The sequence below is a fragment of the Pongo abelii genome, chromosome 2 (genome assembly GCF_028885655.2).
Source record: "Pongo abelii isolate AG06213 chromosome 2, NHGRI_mPonAbe1-v2.0_pri, whole genome shotgun sequence".
NCBI classification, from domain to species: Eukaryota; Metazoa; Chordata; class Mammalia; order Primates; family Hominidae; genus Pongo; species Pongo abelii.
The window spans coordinates 152153769-152176063 of record NC_085928.1 but is presented as its reverse complement, the minus strand read 5'-3'; the positions used below and the strand labels follow the sequence as shown (position 1 = coordinate 152176063).

The 22295-nt window shown below is 35.7% G+C and overlaps 1 protein-coding gene and 1 long non-coding RNA gene across 7 annotated transcripts in view; one reads left to right on the top strand and one right to left on the bottom strand.

Annotated features, from left to right (window-relative positions):
* LOC129058666 (uncharacterized) overlaps positions 1-22295 on the top strand; it is a 139172-nt gene that overhangs the window by 23549 nt on the left and 93328 nt on the right. The gene's annotated exons all lie outside the window — the stretch shown is intronic.
* Positions 1-22295, bottom strand: part of PLS1 (plastin 1) — a 115082-nt gene that overhangs the window by 13346 nt on the left and 79441 nt on the right. For all 6 annotated transcript variants that reach the window (XM_024244039.3, XM_024244038.3, NM_001132109.1 and 3 more), the window contains 8 exon segments: positions 22076-22208; positions 20249-20330; positions 16044-16209; positions 15820-15962; positions 13842-13934; positions 10410-10605; positions 5673-5751; positions 2202-2316 (listed from right to left, as the gene is read on the bottom strand). In XM_024244039.3, coding sequence (XP_024099807.1) covers positions 2202-2316; positions 5673-5751; positions 10410-10605; positions 13842-13934; positions 15820-15962; positions 16044-16209; positions 20249-20330; positions 22076-22208 — 1007 coding nt within the window.

The window sequence follows — 22295 nt, the reverse complement described above, 5'->3', positions numbered from 1 at the left end:
GTGCAGCTTTAAGAACTTTGTAAGCGAAGGAAAGTGACATGTATTGATTATTGCCCAAATTCCATAAAATAATTCCCTGTGATACTGTGTCATGAAAGTACTGCTTCTTCATTTTTTAAAAATCTTGAATTTATTTCAGGCTTTATGTTTCATTCTATACTTGTTGAAAAAGTATTCTGCATATGATTCATTTGTGACATATGTATTTATTTGTAGTTCACATTAAAATTCCAGGTATAATGAATGGTTAATTTCTGTTTTCCTGTTACATTTTGCATTCAAAATTTTGGAGAAAAAACTTACATGAAATTAGTCAATAAATTTTCTGAATTCTACTCCCATGAAAAGAAGTATATGCAAATCAAATGAAATTAAAAATGCAAGCAGTCCAATGACTAGAAATGCTGAAAAATATGAGCAACTCTGTATTATTATACCACCCATTTAACTACTTTAATATTATGATGTTATTTCCCTTTAAAAGTCTTTAAAAATTTTTTTCTTTAAAATTAGTGTCTATAAATACATTTTCATTCTATAGATGTGGAAAACTAAAAGTCCCTTTTGAATACATCTCTGTGTGTGTTATGTATTTTAAACAAATTAGATTCATATTATGTATATATATAATTTTGTGTCCTGCTCATTTCCCTACCACTATTACTAAAACACTATTTTTTGTTAGTTTGACTACACTTTAAGTTCTGGTATACATGTGCAGAACATGCAGGATAGTTAACATAGGTATACACGTGTCATGGTGGTTTTCTGCACCCATCAAGCCATCATCTAGGTTTTTTTTTTTTTTTTTTGAGACAGAGTTTTGCTTTCTCACCCAGGCTGCAGTGCAATGGCACATCTCGGCTCACTGCAACCTCCGCCTCCCGGGTTCAAGCCATTCTCCTGCCTCAGCCTCCTGAGTAGCTGGGATTACAGGCGCCTGCCACTACACTCGGCTAATTTTTTGTATTTTTAGTAGAGACAGGCTTTCACTATGTTGGCCAGCCTGGCCTCGAACTCCTGACCTCATGATCCACCTGCCTCAGCCTCCCAAAATGCTGGGATTACAGGTGGTGTAAGCCACTGCGCCCGGCCCCCATCATCTAGGTTTTAAGCCCTGCATGCATTAGGTATTTGTCCTAATGCTCTCCCTCCCCTTGCCCCCCAACCCCTGACAGGTCTGGGTGTGTGATGTTCCCCTCCCTGTGTCCATGTGTCCTCATTGTTCAACTCCCACTTAAGAGTGAGAACATGCAGTGTTTGGTTTTCTGTTCCTGTCAAACACTATTTTTAATGGCACATTTTACTGCATCTTATGGGTGTATCAATTTTATTAACCCTTTACTGAACAACTAGGTTGTTTTCTTGTGTGCTGTATAAACATTGCTATGATTAGCATTTTGCCACAAAACTTTGTGTCTTTCTGATTTTTTCATGAGGATAGGTGGAAAAAGGTGAAATTAGGTCAAAAGATTTTTTGGAAGATTAATATGTATTGACAAACTGGTTTTAGGAAGATTATACAAATGAATACTTCCTCTTACATTGGATGCAGTTCAATAGTTTCTCGTTTTAAATTGCATTTCTTTATTCTGGGTGAAAAGTTTTTCATATGTCTACTATTCATCATTATTTTTCTATGAATTGTTCACTCATGTGTCTTTCCCATTTTGCTATTACTATTTCAGTAGCTCTTCAACTTTCTTCCCTAGAACTCATAATATTCACTTTTGTTTACCATGTACCATATCGTAGTTGTTTGCACACATATTTCCCTAATTTATTTAGGCTTTCCTGAGGACCAACTCCATGCTTTATACTTTTTTTTTTTACGTCCTGCATAACACTGTATAGGTATTAGGTAATTGATAAATATCTGTTGAATAAATGAGTGGATAACCAATAAAAATTCAGAACGTTATACCAATTGTAAAAAAAGAATACATTTACAGTACATCTCAAAGAACATTAAGTACTATGACTTGATAAAGATGAAAATAGTTATATAAAGTGTCTGACTAGAGGGATTGCCTTCATCTTTGCATTTATTAAAGCAAACTTGTAAAAAGGCTATTAAGCTTAACACATTTTGGTCTGAATCAGAATTGTGGGGACAGAGCACGTTTAACTTCATGAAACTCTAAATTCTTTGTTTCATATCAGAACAATAACAATATATCCATGGCCATTATTTCATTCACCTTCTTCATGTTCCCTCCAAGGGCAGGATAAGGAGGTTTGTTGACATGGCTCCAGTTGACTGGCACTCGGATCATCTCATAGAGCTGAAAGATCACTAAAGCATCTGCAAGGTCACTAAAACAGGAAGGAAAAGCAGATAAAGGAGGAGGAAATGTTGGGTACTACCTAATTTTATTAAGTACACTGGAGACAGACTTATATCTTTAAGAACATAAGTCATTTAATCCTTAAAGAATGACAGGACATATCATTTGACCCAGAACTTCCAGTCTAAGAATCTGTCCAAAATGTTTACATAAATATTTACAAAGGTATACATCCAAGGACATTCATTGCCACAATATTTATAAATTTGGAAGCAACTTAAGTGCCTGGCAGTAGGGAGCTGTTAAGTAAACTATACTATAAACTCCTTAGCCACCATTGGACATAAGGTAGATCTCTATGTATTGATGTGAAAAGCTTTGCAAGACATATCAAATTTTAAAAAGCAAATGGCAGAACACTTCATACAATTTGATCTCATTTATTTAAAAAAATTTAGAGTCAAATGTATTTATATACCTATATATGCTAAGGACAGTTAATACAATTACCTCTATCAGGTAAAGAAAGAGGCCAGGAAAAGGGGAGTGTGAGAGAGTAAGGGTGGAATATTTGATTTTATTCCATATACTTACATACTTCTTGAAACTTGTACAGTAAGAATAAGTTCATGTATTATTTATACATTATTTTTTAACTTAAAAAATAATTACAGGAAAATCACAATAGCTACTCAGTAGGCAGCTGTTTGTGTTCAGGAATGAGAGTTAAGAGGAAGGAACTTATGAACAAGTAGGAATTCTCGAAGTAAAAATATTACTACTTTGGATTCAGAAAAATATGTTCTCCTGAGAAGGTTAACGTATGCCTGTTTAGTCTATTTTCAATGCTGTATGCTAAGGACATAAAGCAATAGCAATTGATTTTTTAAATTGCTAGCTTTGTGATATATTATATGGCTTTTCTCCTCCAACAGCTTGTCCAATAAGTTATGTTTCGCTAAGGTTAGTATTAAATTACTTTGCATTCTCTGAGCACAAACCATATGGCAGTGAAGGGAGCTGGGCCCAGTACTGGGTGATAGATGGAGAAAGTCTGATATGAAGGTAATTAAGATCTGAGTAGATTATCTTTAGGCACATGAAACATTCTGTATAAAAAAAGAATCACTAAAGTATTTCTATAGGTTCTGGAATCTTATGTTTCATGTATTTTTCTTTTTTACTTTAAATGAATTCATTCTCATTCCTGTCTAGTATGGTATTATTATTAGTAGTAGTAGTATTTTGCAAATAGAACTGAGGTCCAGAGAGTTTAAATGATTTCCAGAGACTTCAAGATGAGTTCCAGAACCAACTGGTCATAGAAAAACTCTAGGACTAACAGTTCTTGAAATATATAACATTTTAGAGAAGAGAATTTTCAGTGAAAATCTAGCTGTTTTGGTATGGGCTGGCTATACTATAGGCAGGAACCTAAAAATTCTTGGGGGTGGGTTTAGGAATATGATGCAGACACAATTCTATGGACACATGGTTCCACTGTCAACTAGATGTCCACCTACTGTTCTTCTACATCTGACAGTTCTCCAAGATTATGTTACTTTTAAGAATTTTCTGAAAGTAACAGTTCTTTCTGCAAGAAAAAATACTGTATGCTCAGAAGCCCTATGCTGGTATTTCTTGAATAAAGATATTCTTCAGATATCTTTAGCTAAAAGGTTTGGTCAATTCTTTTTTCCACTGTCAGTGATAGAACTCTAGTGTTCCTGACATTTATGAAATAATTACATGAGTATCAACAAATCTTAATCTGCTATTTTTAAGCTTACTCTTTAATTATAGAAAAATACATGCTCATGGTTCAAAAAAATGCAATCATGTTTAAGTTACTAAGATTAAAAGTAAAAGTCTTGGGCATGGTGGCCCACGCCTGTAATCCCAGCACTTTGGGAGGCCGAGGCAGGCAGATCACCTGAGGTCAGGAGTTCGCGACCGGCCTGACCAACATGGAGAAACCCCATCTCTCCTAAAAATACAAAATTAGCTGGGTATGGTGGCACATGCCTGTAATCCCAGCTACTCGGGAGGCTGAGGCAGGAGAATCACTTGAACCAGGGAGGCGGAGGTTGCGGTGAGCCGAGATCACGCCATTGCACTCCAGCCTGGGCAACAAGAGTGAAACTCCATCTCAAATAAATAAATAAGTAAGTAAGTCAGTCTCCTTACTATTCTCTACTCCTACTACCCAGGCTACATACAGTTTGCTATGTACCTCTCTAGATTTTCTTTTAAAATTCGAATACAAATATCTACACACTCAAATTGTAAACAAAATGGGATCATACTAGACCTGTTATTCTTTTTTCTTGAATATATATTATAGACATTCTTTCAAATCAGTCCATAAAAAGTGAATCCCTCCTCACCTTCAATATTTGTTTTAACTTCCTTGCTACTGTAACAGGAGCTCTGGTCTAATTGACATATATCTCCTGTCTTCCAGCTGAAATTTACACACTCTTCAAGAGCTTTACAAATATGGGTCTATCACATCAAAGCCAGTTACCATAATAAGGTAACACTGGTTTTCAATTTTAAAGAACATTGTGAATAAACACCAAGGAGCAGAAATTACAACATCGTAAATCCTCAGTGAACCAGTGAACTTGGCCTGTTGTGACATTAATCTTCTTTAAGGAGTTAATCATAATCTTGTTTAAGGAGTTTCTTGGGTATGTAAATTATTAATATATTTAGCTAATTAGAACTTTTTTCTAAAAAAAAATACAACTAGCTGAAGTTGGCTTCTTTTGCACTTTATCAAGGCAGGCTGGTAGATTGTATAATAAAGAGAGAAGAATGGTTTCCTCTCATCCACACTTAGAAAGATGCATCATTAGCCCAGGAATTGATTTAGTAAAATATTTTCTTAGCCCTACTAATGTCAATAATCTGTTATCATTTTTTAAACAAGAAAGAATGAGATAAGCTATAACAATTTTTCAAGGAAAACAAGTTACTTTTACAAATTAGAAAAAAATACACAAAAATTATGGAATAATTAAGTTTTTGGCAAAAATAAATGAAAAATGACATAATAAAAATACTGATATAACAACAATTTATCAGTTATTACTGTTACTCTAATCTGTTAAAGTTGAAATTATTTTTACAATCAATAACTATAAAAGAGTAAGGATTATCTTTACTGATTTACGTATATCATCAAAAACATAACTATTATTCCTTTTTTGAATAGTAGCTTTCTTTTAAAATCCATTATACTGCCAATTCCCAGCATCCTGAAACTCTAAAAATTGGCTAAAATTCTTGCAACTTGAGAAAATGTTCCATTTAAACATGCCTACAGTTTGAAACTTGAAAAGTTAGACCCTGACAGTAAAGCTGAAACAAAATATGTACCTGTACAAATGATTAATGTATGGGTTGACTCCCAAGGAATTCATCCAGTTCCGAAATGTTCTCTCTTCCTTGCTCTCTCCTAGAGTAGACACAAGCTCACACTGATGACTCAGGACAAAAGGAACCAGGAACTATATGTTAAACCATTCTAGCAGGTACAAACTGGTCAAACCTACCTTGCCATGGTTCTTTAGATACTACAGTTTCTTTAAAGGGAGAAAAAAAGTCTCTTAATGCCAAAGTCCCTTCTTTCCTACTATCTAGGAAGCCTCTATTTGCTCTAAATCTCTCTTTCTAGATTCCCTTTGATGTCTGTGAACTAGTACGGAGCCATGGGTTTCTCTGCCTAGAAATAACAGATACACTTCTGTGGTCTATAATTATGATTAGATGCAAAAGGGATTCACTAAACATTAATAAAAACAAAATGTTTTCGCAGTCAGGGTAACATTAGCACATTAAACACAAATAGAAAAGTTATACCTTTCTCGGTGCAGTGTTTCTAAATTTGTACAAATTACGGTTTTACATAGGAAAGTTTCTCAGCACACAAACCTACACTTTACACCACACAATGAAGGGCAGAGGGGATTACAGGTAAATATAAAAACACACAATGAGGGGAATATAACTATTTTACAGGCTTCCTGAGTTAGTTTAGATTATCATTACTGAAAATACATAAGGAACACAGACCCAATACAGGTTGATAAGAGAAAGACACATTTCATCATAGTAAGTTCCTGGACCTCAAAGATCCCCTCAAGGAGATAACTCCTTCAGGTGCTGTTATTTAACCCTACCTCCCTGAGCATTCCCTTTGTAACAGTGCTTACATCATCTATAAGGAAAATGCAGGTTATGGTATACCACAAAGTGAGCAGGGATGTGGGCTGGCTCTGCCACTGTCTGCCTTCTACTCATCTCCTGATTGCAAATAGTTCTAAGTAACTATCATGGTTATTTGTTCTTTGGCAAAGTTATTAGACAGTGGAATGGCCTAGTTTACATCTTATCACCAGACTCCTGAAAAACTGAAACATTCATACCTGTCATCACTTCTAAGTTATAGGCAAGTTCAAGTCACTCTCTAGATTTTGGCCCATGTGAGACTCACAGGACAATTTGGCACATAAATCTATAATCATCTGCGTTCCAGGGGCTCGTTCGTATAGAGCCATTGCAACAGTCATCTTCACATTGAGTGCCAAAGACAGTATAACCTGCACACCCATGATAGGAACCCAAGCCTTGTGAGATCTAAAGGATTCTGTTATTTGTGCCAACTGTTCAGGAAATAATCTACCCACTGTAGTTTCATGTGATTTCAATGCCATTATCTAACAGCTTTCCCAGAATCTGCTTTAATTATTGCTCTATTATGTAGCCCTATAATTTCTTGCTTAAATTTTGTTCCCTCTGGTCTGCATAAAAGGTAACTGATCAGTCTGTTGTATCTGCTAACGCCACTTTATAATAAACAGTCTACATGAGAATCTTTTTTTAAGAAGAACCAAGCTAAACTAAATATTTCTAGAATCCATGCCAGCCTTATTTGTAGGAATTATTAAACAGGTATAAATTAAATCTATGAACTATCCCCAAAGTGACATAAATATAAACATACTATGATCAATAACTTGATGCCTTTGATTTGGATTTACCTCTCAGTTGTTTCTCTATTACTATCTATCATAAAGATATATATATATTTTTCTCTAATAGTTACAGAAGTTTTACATTTTTCCATCTAGGAAAATCTAAATGTCTTAAAATTATGAAGATTAATAGTGCCATAATGGTTTAATTTTTAATTAAAATATCCAAATTCTGTTGAACCTAATGATGCAGTGAATAATATTTTAAAATAACTAAACTTGCATTTTGATTGAGTTCTGAAACTATCTTCAGGGTTTCATATTTCTTCCTATTGTTCTCAACTGATTATATAATTATTTTAATTTTTGATACCTGGAAAGTAAAATAGATTTTATAAATGAGCATTTATTTATCTAATAACATTTCAAAGTGTCTTGGTAAATAAATGCTCAAAGCTAGAGGCACTATGCATTTGTGCAACAGCCATGGTAAAGCATTACAAAGATATATGTATTCCAGATTGGAAAATGTTGTCTGGATTATAGACAGCTAAAGCAATCTTAGAAGTAAAACCTTTTTTCCCCCTAGATCTGATATACAATTTCAAAAAGTAAAATCTTAATTGCTGATATACAAGATTGAAAGAACTATAAAACATTCTTTTCGTTTGCAGGCTCAATTTGACATCTACAAATAATAAAAAATAGTAATAAAAATAACAAATATCTTAGAAGTAGGCTACTAAGAGGGAAAAAAGGAATTAACATATATTTAACACTCAAATGTGCTGTGACATATGAAGTGCTTTCCTCCTCCCTATTAATAAACACATACTGTATTCTTTCATTCATGATCACATTTAGCTTGCTCTGTAACTCTTCAAATTAAGTTTATTAGTCTTGTTTTATATATGAAAAAACCAAGGCTCACAGAGGTCATTCAGATTAAATAGTGGAACTATGATTTGAACAAAGTCTGATAGTTTGTGGCCTGTGTACCTTCTGTAACCATAAATGAATTCTGAGATGATCTTTCTATACGTAGCCCACATATCTGGTTCAATTTGATGTGAGCGTTTAATATTTAATTGTGTTTTATTTAATTCCCTAGAGAGAAAATTATCTGCCAATGAGGACATACTAACATATGAATTTGGGATGTGATATGATCAAGCTTCAAATTTCATAGGGATATATTAAAACATAAATTTACAGAGGAAAATAATCCAATGACAGTCAAAGTCAAATACATTTTTGGCAGATGTATGAGGACATACATAATAAAGATGACTGATAAATATTTCCCATGTTATCTTAATAGACAGCAAATAATAATGGAAATATTTAGCAATCCTATTCACACTGAAAAATTCCAAAAGCATGCTGAACACTAGCAAAAAGAATTCAAACATGAAAAATAAGAGAGCGAGCAAGTTGGAAAAGATATCTAGCAAGAATTCAGTGACTATAAAAAGCAGATCATTTTTAATATGCCATTCTAAACAATGCCTTCTACTGACAGAGGGATTTTGAAATTTTCCAGACTGATAAAACCTAACAGTGTTGCTTTTGCTTATTTTTTTTCAAGTTCTAATCTCTCACCCTAAATTTCTCTTTGCTGAAAAATCTACATTTTTTGTCTATTTTCCCTCTCAGTTACATATCTACATAGAAAATATAATCTTTATTTTATTTTACGGGACCTTCAAGAAGAATGAATTACTCATATTCTTCGAAGAATATATTTGTTAAATCTGAAACGCCGTTCATTAATCACAAAACTGTAATTATAAGGTGACAAGGACACTGGAACTTTGGTTATGGCAGTCAAGCAGAAAAAGATCATGAAATTGATTTCTCATTCTGTCTCACTGGGAAAGAAGGGATAAGTGTGAGTTTTGTGAGAGAATGAACACTGAGATCATGAATACCGCGCATCATATTCTCCCTACCAAGAAGAATCCCTGCTTTCTCCAAACCAGGGCAACTAGCAAGAAAAATCTTAAGATGGGCGCCTTCCTCTGACAACTGCCTTTCCCTTCAACAACTGCCATTACCACTGCCACTGTTTTTACTTTAAGTTCTGATACTAATGTGGGTGTGTTGGTATGTATGAGAGTGGGAGAAAAAAGAAAGGCTGGGAAACAAGTGAGTAAGAACTGGGTATTGAGAATGTTTTGTCATTATGATTCATATATTGTAAGCTTCAATGACGTTCAGTAAATATAACATAGCTAATTGATACAAAATAATATGTTATAGAACCTAAATGAATCCTTTCAAAGATTACTTGACATTTTGTCACAGGAGAAGGATAAAGATTTTACATCAAATCATGAATTCCAGTTCTCAAAATTGAGTTCTAATGTGTTTACAACTACAATATCCCATCATTATAGAAGGCAAATTAGGTAGAAATTTTACAAAATCAAAGCTTTGTTCTGCTATTCTAATGAAGTTTTATTTGTGTTTCATTCTATGGGCATATTAAGAGAGAAATAACACAGCATGAACAATGCAAAAAGTAAAATATCAACCCAGATGGAGAGAATAAATGTTACTAAATAAAAAGAACATTCAGAATGAATATATTTATAGAGTATAGAAAAGTACTAAATACAGTACCTACATTAGGAGGGGTCAAATCTGCATTTCATGAAGCAAAATAGGAAAGTATTATATATTATGAGACAGATAACGATAGACCACACAAAAGACAAATAATGAACACTGTAATTTTTTTCATGTACACTAAAAACCTTAAAAAGAGAACAATACTAGAGTCAAACTGGACCTTTCAAAGGAGAAAAACACCTACAAATAATTATTTTATTCTAATAGATAATTCATTGTCCATATTGGTGATAGAGCTGTTATGTGATCATTTATGAGAATATTTTAAATGTATGATAGTTTTCACTAACCTCTTATGGAGAAATAAAAGATAAGATTTACCCCAGCATTCTCTTTTAACCAAAGCCAGCAACCACCTTCCATAATTTTAATTTTTCAATAGATACACATGCCTACACACACTAAATTGCATTTCCCACCACAATCCCCTATCTCTGACGGTGAAGTAAGACAATACTGTAAGAAGATAAATATAGCAAGTCAATTAAAGGCAGAAAGAACGCACCTTCCAGTAAATTCATATCGATGTCATTATTATTCGGCTTGTGCAGGCATGGGTATGTGTTAAACAAATTAGCTACAAAAGCTAAATTAAGTTTAGGATTGCCTGAAACCACATCTGCAGGAGTAACAAACTGCTTGCAGCCCAGTTTATCTGCTTCTTGAAGCATGAGTCCAGCACGCTTCAGGTCATTTGTCTCCTAAACAATAAAACAAAAATGGTTACAATTGAAGTTTTAATTGGCATAATTTTTATTGGTATACATATTTATAAGCAATTACTTTTCCACAAATATATCAAATAATAACTCAAAATAAGATCAAAATGTGCAGTAATTCCAAGTCAACTTACCCATTCCTTTATTTATTTATGTATTTAGAGACAGAGTTTTACTCTGTTCCCCAGGCTGGAGTGCAGTGGCGTGATCTTGGCTCACTGCAACCTCTGCCTCTTAGGTTCAAGTGATTCTCCTCCCTCAGCCCCTGAGTAGCTGGGATCACAGACACATGCCACTATGCCCAGCTAATTTTTGTATTTTTAGTAGAGACAGGGTTTTGCCATGTTGGCCAGGCTGGTTTCGAACTCCTAATCCGCCCACCTCCGCCTCCCAAAGTGCTGGGATTATAGCTGTGAGCCACTACTCCCAGCCCCCGTGCCTTTTAAGTTAAAAGGAAAAAAGTCTCTGAATTTCCTTGCTGGGATAACTGAGTTATATTTTACCCTTTTTGCTAAAATACTCAGCAAAATCCTCAAATATTGTATCAGTAAGCTCCTACTGGTCGCACTACAGGTAACTTATTCAAGACCAGCTAGTAGAGTGCCCTCTGGATAACAGGCATAGTTATCATACCCACTGTACACTGAGTGACATTTCCAGAAGGCTCTTCTTGATGAAAAACAATTTGAAATACATATTTTAAAAATTAAAATCATAGGGAAAAGCACCTTTCACAACTGCAAAACCCTGGAAACAAATGACACAACCCAAATACCTATAAACAGGAGAGTAGATGAATGAATTTGTATAGTCACACGATGACATCCAATATGGGTAACTCTTAGAGATACAAGTTCAAAAAGAAGTACTAGAAATTTAAGTATAACATGATAAACTTTAAAGGAAGTTAAAAGTAAAATGAAGAATTTAATTTTATAAGGGATACATTTGGATGAAGGGAAACTACATAAAAAGAAAAGCAAAACAACAATGAACACAAGATTCAAGACTGGGGTTACCACACTGGGCTAAAACAGAGATGGAATAGGGAAGAACTGTACAGAAAATGTAATGTCAAGGTTTTAGTTTTCCTGTTAGATTGAAAGTTCATGAGGCTTGTTACAATTTCAAAACAAACAACCACACACAAAAATAAATTTAAAAATGGGTATGCACAGACCCATATGAGTATATCATGACCAAAGATAACCTAATTCTGTGCACCAGAGTTGCAAAATAATTAATCATGTAAATGAAATCAGAGAAAGCAACAGATTATTAAATTAATGAAGAAAAGTTACCATTGTAGACATCAAAAAATGACAATATGTGGCTGGACGTGGTGGCTCATGCCTGTAATCCCAGCACTTTGGGAGGCAGAGGCAGGCGGATCACCTGAGGTCAGGAATTTGAGACCAGCCTAGCCAACATGGTGAAACCCCGACTCTACTAAAAATACAAAAATTAACCAGGTGTGGTGGTGTGCACCTGTAATCCCAGCTACTCAGGAAGCGGAGGTAGGAGAATCACTTGAGCCCAGGAGGCGGAGGTTGCCGTGAGCCAAGATTGTGTCACTGCACTCCAGCCCAGGCGACAGAGCAAGACTCCATCTAAAAAAAAAACCAAACAAACAAATAAAGACAACATGTGGACCTTATTTTAGATCTTAATTCAAATAAACTATAAAAAAATGGCATTTATGAGGCAAGTGGAAATGTCAACATTGACTAGATATTTTGATGATGTTACAGATTGTTGTAATTTTTTAAGGTATGATAAGGTATTGTGGTTTTACTTTAAAAGTGTCTTTATCTTTTAGAAATATATATTGAAATATTTATCCATGAAGTAATGTCTAGGATTTGCTTCAAAATAATATAGGAGAGGAAGGAAATAGGGAATAAATGAGAGAAGATTGACCATGAATTGGCAGATGTTGAAACTGAGGGATGAGTACCTGATAGTTTAGTATACTAAGTCTGTTCTCTTGAATATATTCAAAATTTTCCATAAGTTTAAGTTCCTAATTTTTTTTACTTAAAATGATTTGCACATTTTACAGAGCATTGCAATACTGTGTTTCTGAAATGTGTCATTATAATAATGTGAGATATAATTAATTAGTAATGACTCAAGTTGCCTTTAAAACCAAATGTTACGAACGCCGCACTTTAAGTACATGACATATTTTCATACAATCTATTATCTGACCAAATTTTAATGTTTAGAATTCAAGTTTGTCCAACCCATGGCCGGTGGGTCACATGCGGCCCAGGACAGCTTTGAATGTGGCCCAGCACAAATTTGTAAACTTTCTTAAAACATTAGATTTTTTTGCACCTTTTTTTGTTTTTGTTTTTTTAAGCTCATCAGCTATTGTTAGTGTTAGTGTATTTTATGTGTGACCCAAGACAATTCTTCTTCTAATGTGGCCCAGGGAAGCCAAAAGACTGGACATCCTGATTTAGATAGAACCATCCCTGGTATTTATAACTTATGCTAAAAGAATGAGATTCCTAGGAAGTATGCTTGGTAGGTCAGAATCTGTATCAGTCCTTCCTACACCATAAATACTAGGAATATCTATTTTTATTTTGTATATTTCTAAATATAAGCTGGTAAAACTGATAATTGATTGCTTAAAAATCTAACAACAGGTTGTTGCTTCCTTTCCTGGCATATGCTGACAGTCAAAAGAGCACCCTGGTGAGTTCCAATTGCCTTGTACCAGGGAAACGTGAATGTAGGATTGATTCCACAAATACTCCAGGTCACAATTACGCAGTTCCCTTTCTTCTGTCATGACAGCCAGTTGGCTTGACATGGAGGCTTGGAGCCTTGGGCATGGAAAAAACTTCCATAGAGCAAAGCACCAAACTTTAATGGAGGGCTGAGGGCTCTACTGGGAAATGCTGCTTGTAGAGAACTGTACTCTAAATTTGACTGTACCTGCTACTCAAATTCAAATTCATAGTCAGAAAGTAGAACAGTGGTTACCAGGGCCTGGGGGAAGGGGAAAATGGGGAGTTATTGTTTAATGAGTGCAGAATTTCCCTACAGGATGATGAAAAGTTTGTAGAGATGGATAATGGTGATAGCTGCACAACAATGCAAATGTACTGAATGCCACTGAACTGAACACTGAAAATGACAAAAATGGTAAATTTTCTATGTCTATTTTACCACAATATATTTTAAAAGTTAAAAATTGCACTCACATTAATTCCTGAAAGGTCAATGGCAATGGCAGGTCCATCTTCCCCACCTTTAGGGGCAATCTGATTAAGCAGATGAAAATAGGCTCTTGAGTCCTTCAAGGAAAGATATGAAATAGCATTTTTAAAATGAATAAAATCATCATTGAATTTAGGGAAAACAAGTGCTCAAACTGAAGAAATTGCCTCTATCTCAAAGAATGGAATAACTTTAAAAATACAGAATTACTTGTAGGTTCCTGAATGTACCATGCTGTTTCACACTTCAGAGCTTCAAAGCAATCCTGTTTCACACCTCAGAGTTTATAGCAATGCTGTTTCCTGCACCTGGATACCCTCCCTTACTTTTCCATCTGTTTACACACCCAAGCATCAACATCAGTTAAGATTCAGGTCAAGTATTAGCTCCTGGAAGCCTTCCCTGGATTCTCTAGGATGAACTAAGAACCCCTCTTCTGTAGTGCACAGCACCCCTTGCCTACCTTAATAAGTAAACAGTGATGACACTATTAAATCATCCAATGTCATTGTCTCCAAAGATGGATATATAGTTCTTCCCCATGCATACATTAACTCTTCCCACCAAAAGGCAGAAGCTATTTCCTGTCCTCCTTAATTTGGATGGGCCTTATGATTCACTTTAACTAAGAGAATGCTGTGAAAGTGATGTTCTGGGGCTTCCACGCCCAAATCTTAAGAGCTTCTGCTTCCTCTCTCTTAAAGTTAACCTCTACATAAGAAGTCCAACTATATGAGACTATCATGCTGTGAGGAAGCCTGAGCTCACCATGTAGAGAGGCTTTGTGGAGGAGCACTGAGGCACCAGACATGTGACTGAGGCCTTTGTGTACTTTCCAGATGAGCCCAACTGACAGCTGAATGTAATTGAGTTAGTAATCCCAGCCAAAACCATGTGAAGCAGAAGAACCACCCAGCCAAGATGCATCTACCCACAAAATGATGAGAAATAATCATTATTTAAGCAAATTTTGCATAATTTGCTATATAGCAATAGGTAACTGAAATATCCCTCTGGTACATGTTTGTCTCTGAGAAGAATTGGCAAGCTTCTCAAGAGCTGAGTCTTTGCATCCCCTGGGCATAATGCCCTTCAGAAAGAGCTGAATAAATGTTTGATTAGCTGAATTTTCAGATTTCAGAGTAAGAGAAATCTCCCAAATAAACTTTCAAATATAATAGCGTATAGTAGATGAAAGCAGAGAAATAAAATGTCACTTCAAATTGAGAGACTGTCCTGTAGGCCATAATGGAAAAAGATAACCTGACTGAAGGTTACATAGCTAAAGAGGGAACATGAATTAGAGCCAGCACTGATTACTCTTGGGGGGCAGGCTGGGGGAGGACATAAAGAAACAGAGAGAAGAAAAAAGTCACAGCGACCTGGCTTGGCAATGCCCATCCAGGCAGTAACCAAGGGAAAGTTGTCATGAGACAAAAATGCCTGTTATAGTTTCCTTGACAAGATTATCCCAGTAGAGAGGGAAGTGTTTTAAGCTACCCTGGTTAAGGCACATACCTTAAGATCCCCTTTGTTTACTGATTCTCTGTGCCCTCAGATAATCTGATTTCCTGTTAGCTGGTTATTGGCAAAGTGGGAGTAAGAGTGTTAAACCAGTAAATAGATATAATTATTAGTCCAAATGAACAGACTGACATCCTCATTATAATCTAGCAGATCTGTGGCATGAAAAATGAGACAGTGTGTTTTAATCTGTTGAGGCTAGCACCTCTTTCCTCTCACAGTCAGTTGAGTTCTTATTAAAAGCCAATATATCTGGTTTTTAGAAAATATATATTTTGTGAATATAATTGGGGGATCTACTTCACATAGTAATGCAAATTTTCATTTTCTATCCCAAGCGTTCTTGTGAATTTAATTCAAATTTACGTCTGAACTCCTTTTATTTTTACACTGCACATCCTTATTTCATGTCACAAATTTGAACATTTAAATATAAACCTTAATGTCTTGGCTGAAGTTGCTGATGGTATGCCATCCTGCATTGGTCAGATGGTAGTTCACCCATCGCAGCAGTAATTCCTCGGGAGAAAGCTTCATCAGCTCCTCTAGTTCCTCACCTTCATTTAACAATGCAATCAGAGCTGAGGGCAAAACAGCGAAATGTAAATTCTTCCCATAGCAAGCACATGTCAATGAACAGCAAATATTTCTAATGATCTTACCTTCATTCCTGGAAATCTCAATATCAGCAAAAAGGCCAACTTTGATGATCTGCCAGAGAAGTCCCAAGACCAAGTGAGGTTTTCCTTCTTTGAGATCTGATGCACCAATGTTGACCACTGTACAACCAATGGCCGAGGCAGAATTCAGAGCTAGGTTTAAATTTTCCTGAATTGCCAAAAAAAAAAAAGTACACATGAGGAAGTCCTTTCTAAGGTCTTATCTAGAAAAATTATCTATAAGAAACAATGGGCTGCCAAATTTCAGATTTATAAATCTAATATTTATACAATGAAAATACCACTACTCAAAAAAAAAAAAACACATGGTTTTAACTGTTACTTTATATGCCAATGACTTTCAAATCCCTATTTCCACCCAGACCTCCTCTGAGTCCCCACTCTAAGCTCTGTATCTATATATGTACTTGGTTATGTCTACCTGGATGTTCTGCCAATACCTCAAACTCAACGTGATATTTTTGTAAAGTGCTCATTTGGAAGCACTTCTTTAAAAAATGATGTACAATTAGGTTTTAAGATAATTTTAAAGTAACTCTTAAGATGGATTTTACAGATGAGGAAACTGCAGCACTGACAGGTTCCACAGTGGAAAGGCCAGGGTCTGATCCCAGTGGTCTCCCGAGCCCATCCTCTTTATTTATTTATTTATTTATTTTGAGACAGAGTCTCGTTCTGTCACCCAGGCTGGAGTGCAATGGCACTATCTTGGCTCACTGCAAGCTCCGCCTCCTGGGCTCACATCATTCTCCTGCCTCAGCCTCCTGAGTAGCTGAGACTACAGGCGCCCGCCACCACGCCCGGCTAATTTTTTGTGTTTTTAGTAGAGACGGCGCTTCACCATGTTAGCCAGGATGGTCTAGATCTCCTGACCTCGTGATCTGCCCGCCTCGGCCTCCCAAAGTGCTGGGATTACAGGCGTGAGCCACCGCACCTGGCCCAGAGCCCATCCTCTTAATCGCCATGCATTACTGCCATTCTCATATTGTAGCAGTAATAGCAACAATTTAATGCGCTGGTCACCACAGCAGCAAAGCATAGAGGTTCTCAAAGCATAGTGAATATTTCAGCGGCTTCCTCCTATAGTGTGCTGAAGTGATTTATTGAGCTCCAAGTAAATAAATGGCTGTATCTTTGGGGGATCGTCTGGGGTGATTAAAATAAGCATTTTGAATTATTTTTGTAGTAGTATTAAGCAATGTTCATTTAAATACCGTTCTCCTGAAAGAAGCAGCAGAACCAGAGAAGCCTTCAATATTTTTATAACCTCATAATTCACTACAAATAAACATAAACATGAAAAAATTAACAGCAAATTACAAATACTTTGTGGAAATCTAAGATTTTTAATAACTTCAGGTGTTTTTAATTAACACTCCTGCTTCAAATGTTTTTTAAGTTACCTTAAATCAAATCTATGCAACTTTCAAGAGACAGCTTCTGCTGATTTAGGCATGATCACTAATATTTTTCTCTTTGCTTCCAAGAGCATAAATGATGTTTGCTCCAGTTGTGATTCCCCAGAATGCATCAGCAGGGGAAAGAACTGGACTGAAAATTAAGCCAATAATAGTATTAATCTCACAATAACCCATTTCATATGCAGTTTACAGCATGGTACTGTGGGCCAAAAGAAGTGTGTAATTTCGCTAAATTGATTGCAATACTAGTAAGAACCAAAACCTACCACTACTCTCAGCCTGGACAATGACAAACAAAACCACATCTTACTGCCTACATTAATATGACCTTGTGTGCTATCCTCTTGTCTTCACTGGCATGACTTTACTCTCTGTCTTCATTAGCATGATCTTATTCTTCCAGGAGTCTTGACCCTAGGCAAAAGGTCTGATTTTTCACTGCAGGCGCTACCTAAAAGACCCATTAACTCTTCAAAGAAAACATCAATGACAGTTTATACTCTAAGGTTCTTTGACTTCCTCACCTTAAAATCCTCCCCTTGCTATTTCCACCAGTCTTGGGCTGGGGTATTGAGAATCTTGCCCAATCTTGCCCTCTTGCCCCCTCTCATATTGAAAGACCTGCCCTAAACCACAATCCCAATTCTCAGATGCTGCCCTCACTTTCCCAGCATCAAGACACTAACAAAGCTTTGCAAGTATTTTCTCTTACTGCGTTAAACAGTTAACTCAGCTTTGTCTTATCAATGGGTTGTGTTGGTCATATAGGAGAAAAACCGCTTTTGATGTTAATTTTATTCAAAGATGTTTGCTTTACAAGCATATCAAATGTCTTAAAGTAATTTGGCTTTAAAAAATGGGTAGAAAATAAGGAGTTGCAACATGTTTCTTTCAAGTAAATGGTAGTTTCTACTTGATAAATACAACATTATTGCCCTACCAGTTAGTAGGGAATGGAATGGCCACACTAAGCTACTTCTAAACATCTTAAGAACAAGAAGTAACAGGAGAACCCCATGGAGAAGTTGCTATACAATTCTTACCATGGACAACTGCCCTGAATGCCCAGCCTTCCTGAAGACTCGTGTTGATGCAGAAAGATAGGGACAGTAGGGAACCACAAACAACTGGGACACAAGAGAGGTGGCCCTGCCTTCTTAGGGCAGTGGTACATGGTTAGGCTTGGACTGTCTAACAGGTTCCCTCATTTCCTGTTATCGTCGAGAAGTACAGAATTGGATGTTGACTACATGGCTTTCTTGTCCCCTGCTTGCTAATAGGTCAATAATGTTGCATATCACTAATAGAAATTACCATTCTTGAAGAAGCCTATTTCCAGTTGCAATTGCCAGATTATTTTTCACATGTTGTACTGGGATCTTCATCTAATATCCATGATTACTGAAAATATTCACATCTATCTTATTTATAGAATATATACATGACCTTTTTTTGGTCACTCAATCTGAACTACAGCATTTCTTACTATCATATACATTTATTGCTTGGTTTTACTTTTAACATTTATATTTAGTGCATTAAAGAAAATAAAGAAAAAATATTCTATAAGTATTTTGCGGTAGCCACAGTGTGGATCTGAGAGGCTATCATGCAGTTTTATTTTTAAAGATAGCACACTTCCAAAATATGCAGGGGGTAATAGTCTATAGAAGACTAGCTTTCTATAGAAGACTCAACAATTTTAGTGAAATCAAGGATTGCACTTGCCAAACGAAGGACCCAGGTTAGCAGTAGCTGAATTTTAATAGCTACTACTGTGACTACACCTTAAATAGTTGCTATTACTACCACCACATGAGATTGGCAGTATAACACAGTGATTAAGAAATGAGCTCTGGCACTAGACGACTGGGATCACATCCTGGCTCTGCCTCTGTATAACCTGTCAGTGCCTCAGTTTCCTCATCTATAAAATCATAGTATATACCTTATTATAAAGTTGCTGGGAGGATAATTTACATAGTGTGTTTAGAACAGTGACTGATACCCAGTAAGTACTCAGTAAATATTAATATCCACTCATTGTTCTAGAGATTTTGAGGGGGAAAGTGTGGTAAGTATAAATACCTGGACTTATACAAGATCTGTATGGAGGAGCCAACTACAGAACAATTTAGTACAAAAAGATTAGTTCAAAATTTTGTGAAATGATAAAACTGCAGTGTTCTTTTTCAACCACCTAATAAGAGCACTGGCATCAAACAGGTGTTCATTAATAAATAATTCAACAATTATAATAATATAAACTGAATACTACAGCTTAAGTAAGTGCATCCAAAGTACCTTGAATCTTCATTTCATTCATTACAAAATCCAACTGAATTTTTATTTAATAAAAATCCGGTTTTGGCCAGGCATGGTGGCTCATGCCTATAATTCCAGCATTTTGGGAGGCTGAAGCAGGAAGATCACTTGAGGCCACTAGTTCAAGACCAGACTGAGCAACATAGCAAGACCCCATCTCCACAAAAACTTTAAAAAATTAGCAGGGCATAGTGGTACATGCTTATAGTCCTAACAACTCAGAAAGCTGAGGTTGGAGGATCACTTGATCCCAGGAGTTTGAGGTTACAGTGATCTATATTGGGGGGCATAGCAAGACCCTCGTCTCTTTAAAAGACAGTTTTTATAGGAGAATAACATTACATTAAATCAAAGGTTTTATCTGGGTCCAAGCATTCATTAATAAAGGTCTTATATTTCTCAGCATAGTAACATGATAATAAGCAAAGGGCAAATACTTACAGAAATAGTGAATGGCGTGAGCTTTTTCTTATTGATGGCTCTTTCATCAATTGTATCTGGTTCAGATAAGTTGATCATTTTGCTAAAGAGAAAATGAGAATAATTTAGTTTAATACTCCAAGAAATTTTTTTAGTTTATTATTGCAAACAGCCAAAATAGATAAATTTTGAAAATAACAATTCATTACTTTAAAATATTAAACAGTGAGCCAGGCATGGTGGCACGTGCATATAATCTCAGCTACTTGAGAGGCTGAGCCCAAGAGTTTGAAGCCAGCCTGTATAAAACAGAGAGACTTCATCTCAAAAAATAATAATAATGAATTAAACTATAATTCATGCCAGGAACTTTATTCTTAAAATCCAAGAAATATTTCCATTCCTAAAACAAATCCATCACTCACTGCAATAGTAATCTTAGCATTTCTCCTAATTTTTTTTAACCATCCTGAATTTTCTTTTTTTTTTTTTAAGAGGGAGTCTACCTCTGTCACCCAGGCTGGAATGCAGTGGTGTGATCTCAGCTCACTGCAACCTCCACCTCCTGGGTTCAAGTGATACTCCTGCCTCAGCCTCCTGAGTAGCTGGGATTACAGGTGTGTGCCACCTCTCAGCTAATTTTTGTATTTTTAGTAGAGATGGGGTTTCACCATGTTGGCCCGGCTGGTCTCAAACTCCTGACCTCAAGTGATCCTCCTGCCTCAGCCTCCCAAAGTGCTGAGATTACAGGCGTGAGCCACCATGCCCAGTCATCACCCTGAATTTTCTTTATGTTAGTTTTGTCTTTATTTCACTTAATGATCATCAATATTCCACAGCCTAAAACAAAGAAATTCTCCAAGAAGCCAAGTTTCATAAAGTAGTATCAACACTGTTAAAATTACTGTTGTTGCAGAAAGATACGAAGCCAGAGATTTCATCTAAGACCAATAATTTAGACATTTTCAGAGAAATTAATATAAATTTTGTCTCTATATTTCAGAATTTTACCTTTTAAAACAAGAATAGGAAAATACCCATTCGGTTCATAATAGGAATTTCTCTGAGAGTCAAAGAAAGATAAGAATTGTAGGTGGAGGTCAAGGTATATTTTATATTTAATTTCATAAAATCTAATATCCTGTACTTATGGGTAAGGTTTTGTTTTCCTTTTTAAGTAAAAACATCAAAAAAAAAAGACTGAAGGAAATGTGTTAGAATATTAATAAGTCATTTATGGGTGGTAAGGATATTTTTGATGGTTATTTTCTACTTTGTAAATCTTTTGTACTTTTTATAAACTAAAGAAAAGACCTCTGCTTTGTCCAAAGAAGTATGCTGGGACTGTGGTACACACAACAATGACAAAGACATTCCCTCAGAGAGTTTACAATATAGTGAGAGAAAATAGAATGCAAAGAGCCAAGGATAACACAAGGCTGAATCAAAACATTATTTTCATTTAGGTACAAATAAGGAATATCTTCCCTTTGCATTTCCTCACGTCCCGTTCCAGTCAATAATCAATACTCTCTTACTGGAAAAAGAAAAGAGAAACCCTGCAAATATTTAAAACTGCATCAGACAAATAACTCAAAAGATTCCTGGCAATTATTACAGTAATATACGTAAAAGGCAACAGAAAAACAAGGGATTGTATTTGAAGGAAAATTTTGGAAATTTTCCAATAGATATACAGTAGTTCATTTTCTATGCAATATAAATTCTTCATGACCTAAGTAGCTACTGACTCCAAAAGACAATGGACAGCTGAATTGTAGTTTTCATGGAATGCTCATCAATGTAATCAGCAAGAACACAGCTTCCTTAACCAGAAGTTCAACTCACCAAAGAAGGATGCCATCTGCAAGTGACTTGAAAAGACTATCATCATTGGGATTCATGGGTATAAGATGCTTACAGTCAGGGTCATTCTCCAGGGCTTTGTTTATCCAGTTAACAAAAGCCACTTTTTCTTCCTCTGAAAGGAGAAAATCTTGGTAGGCAAATCTCATTTCACAAACTTTATTGCACTATAAAAACATACATAGCTATTGCACTACAAAAA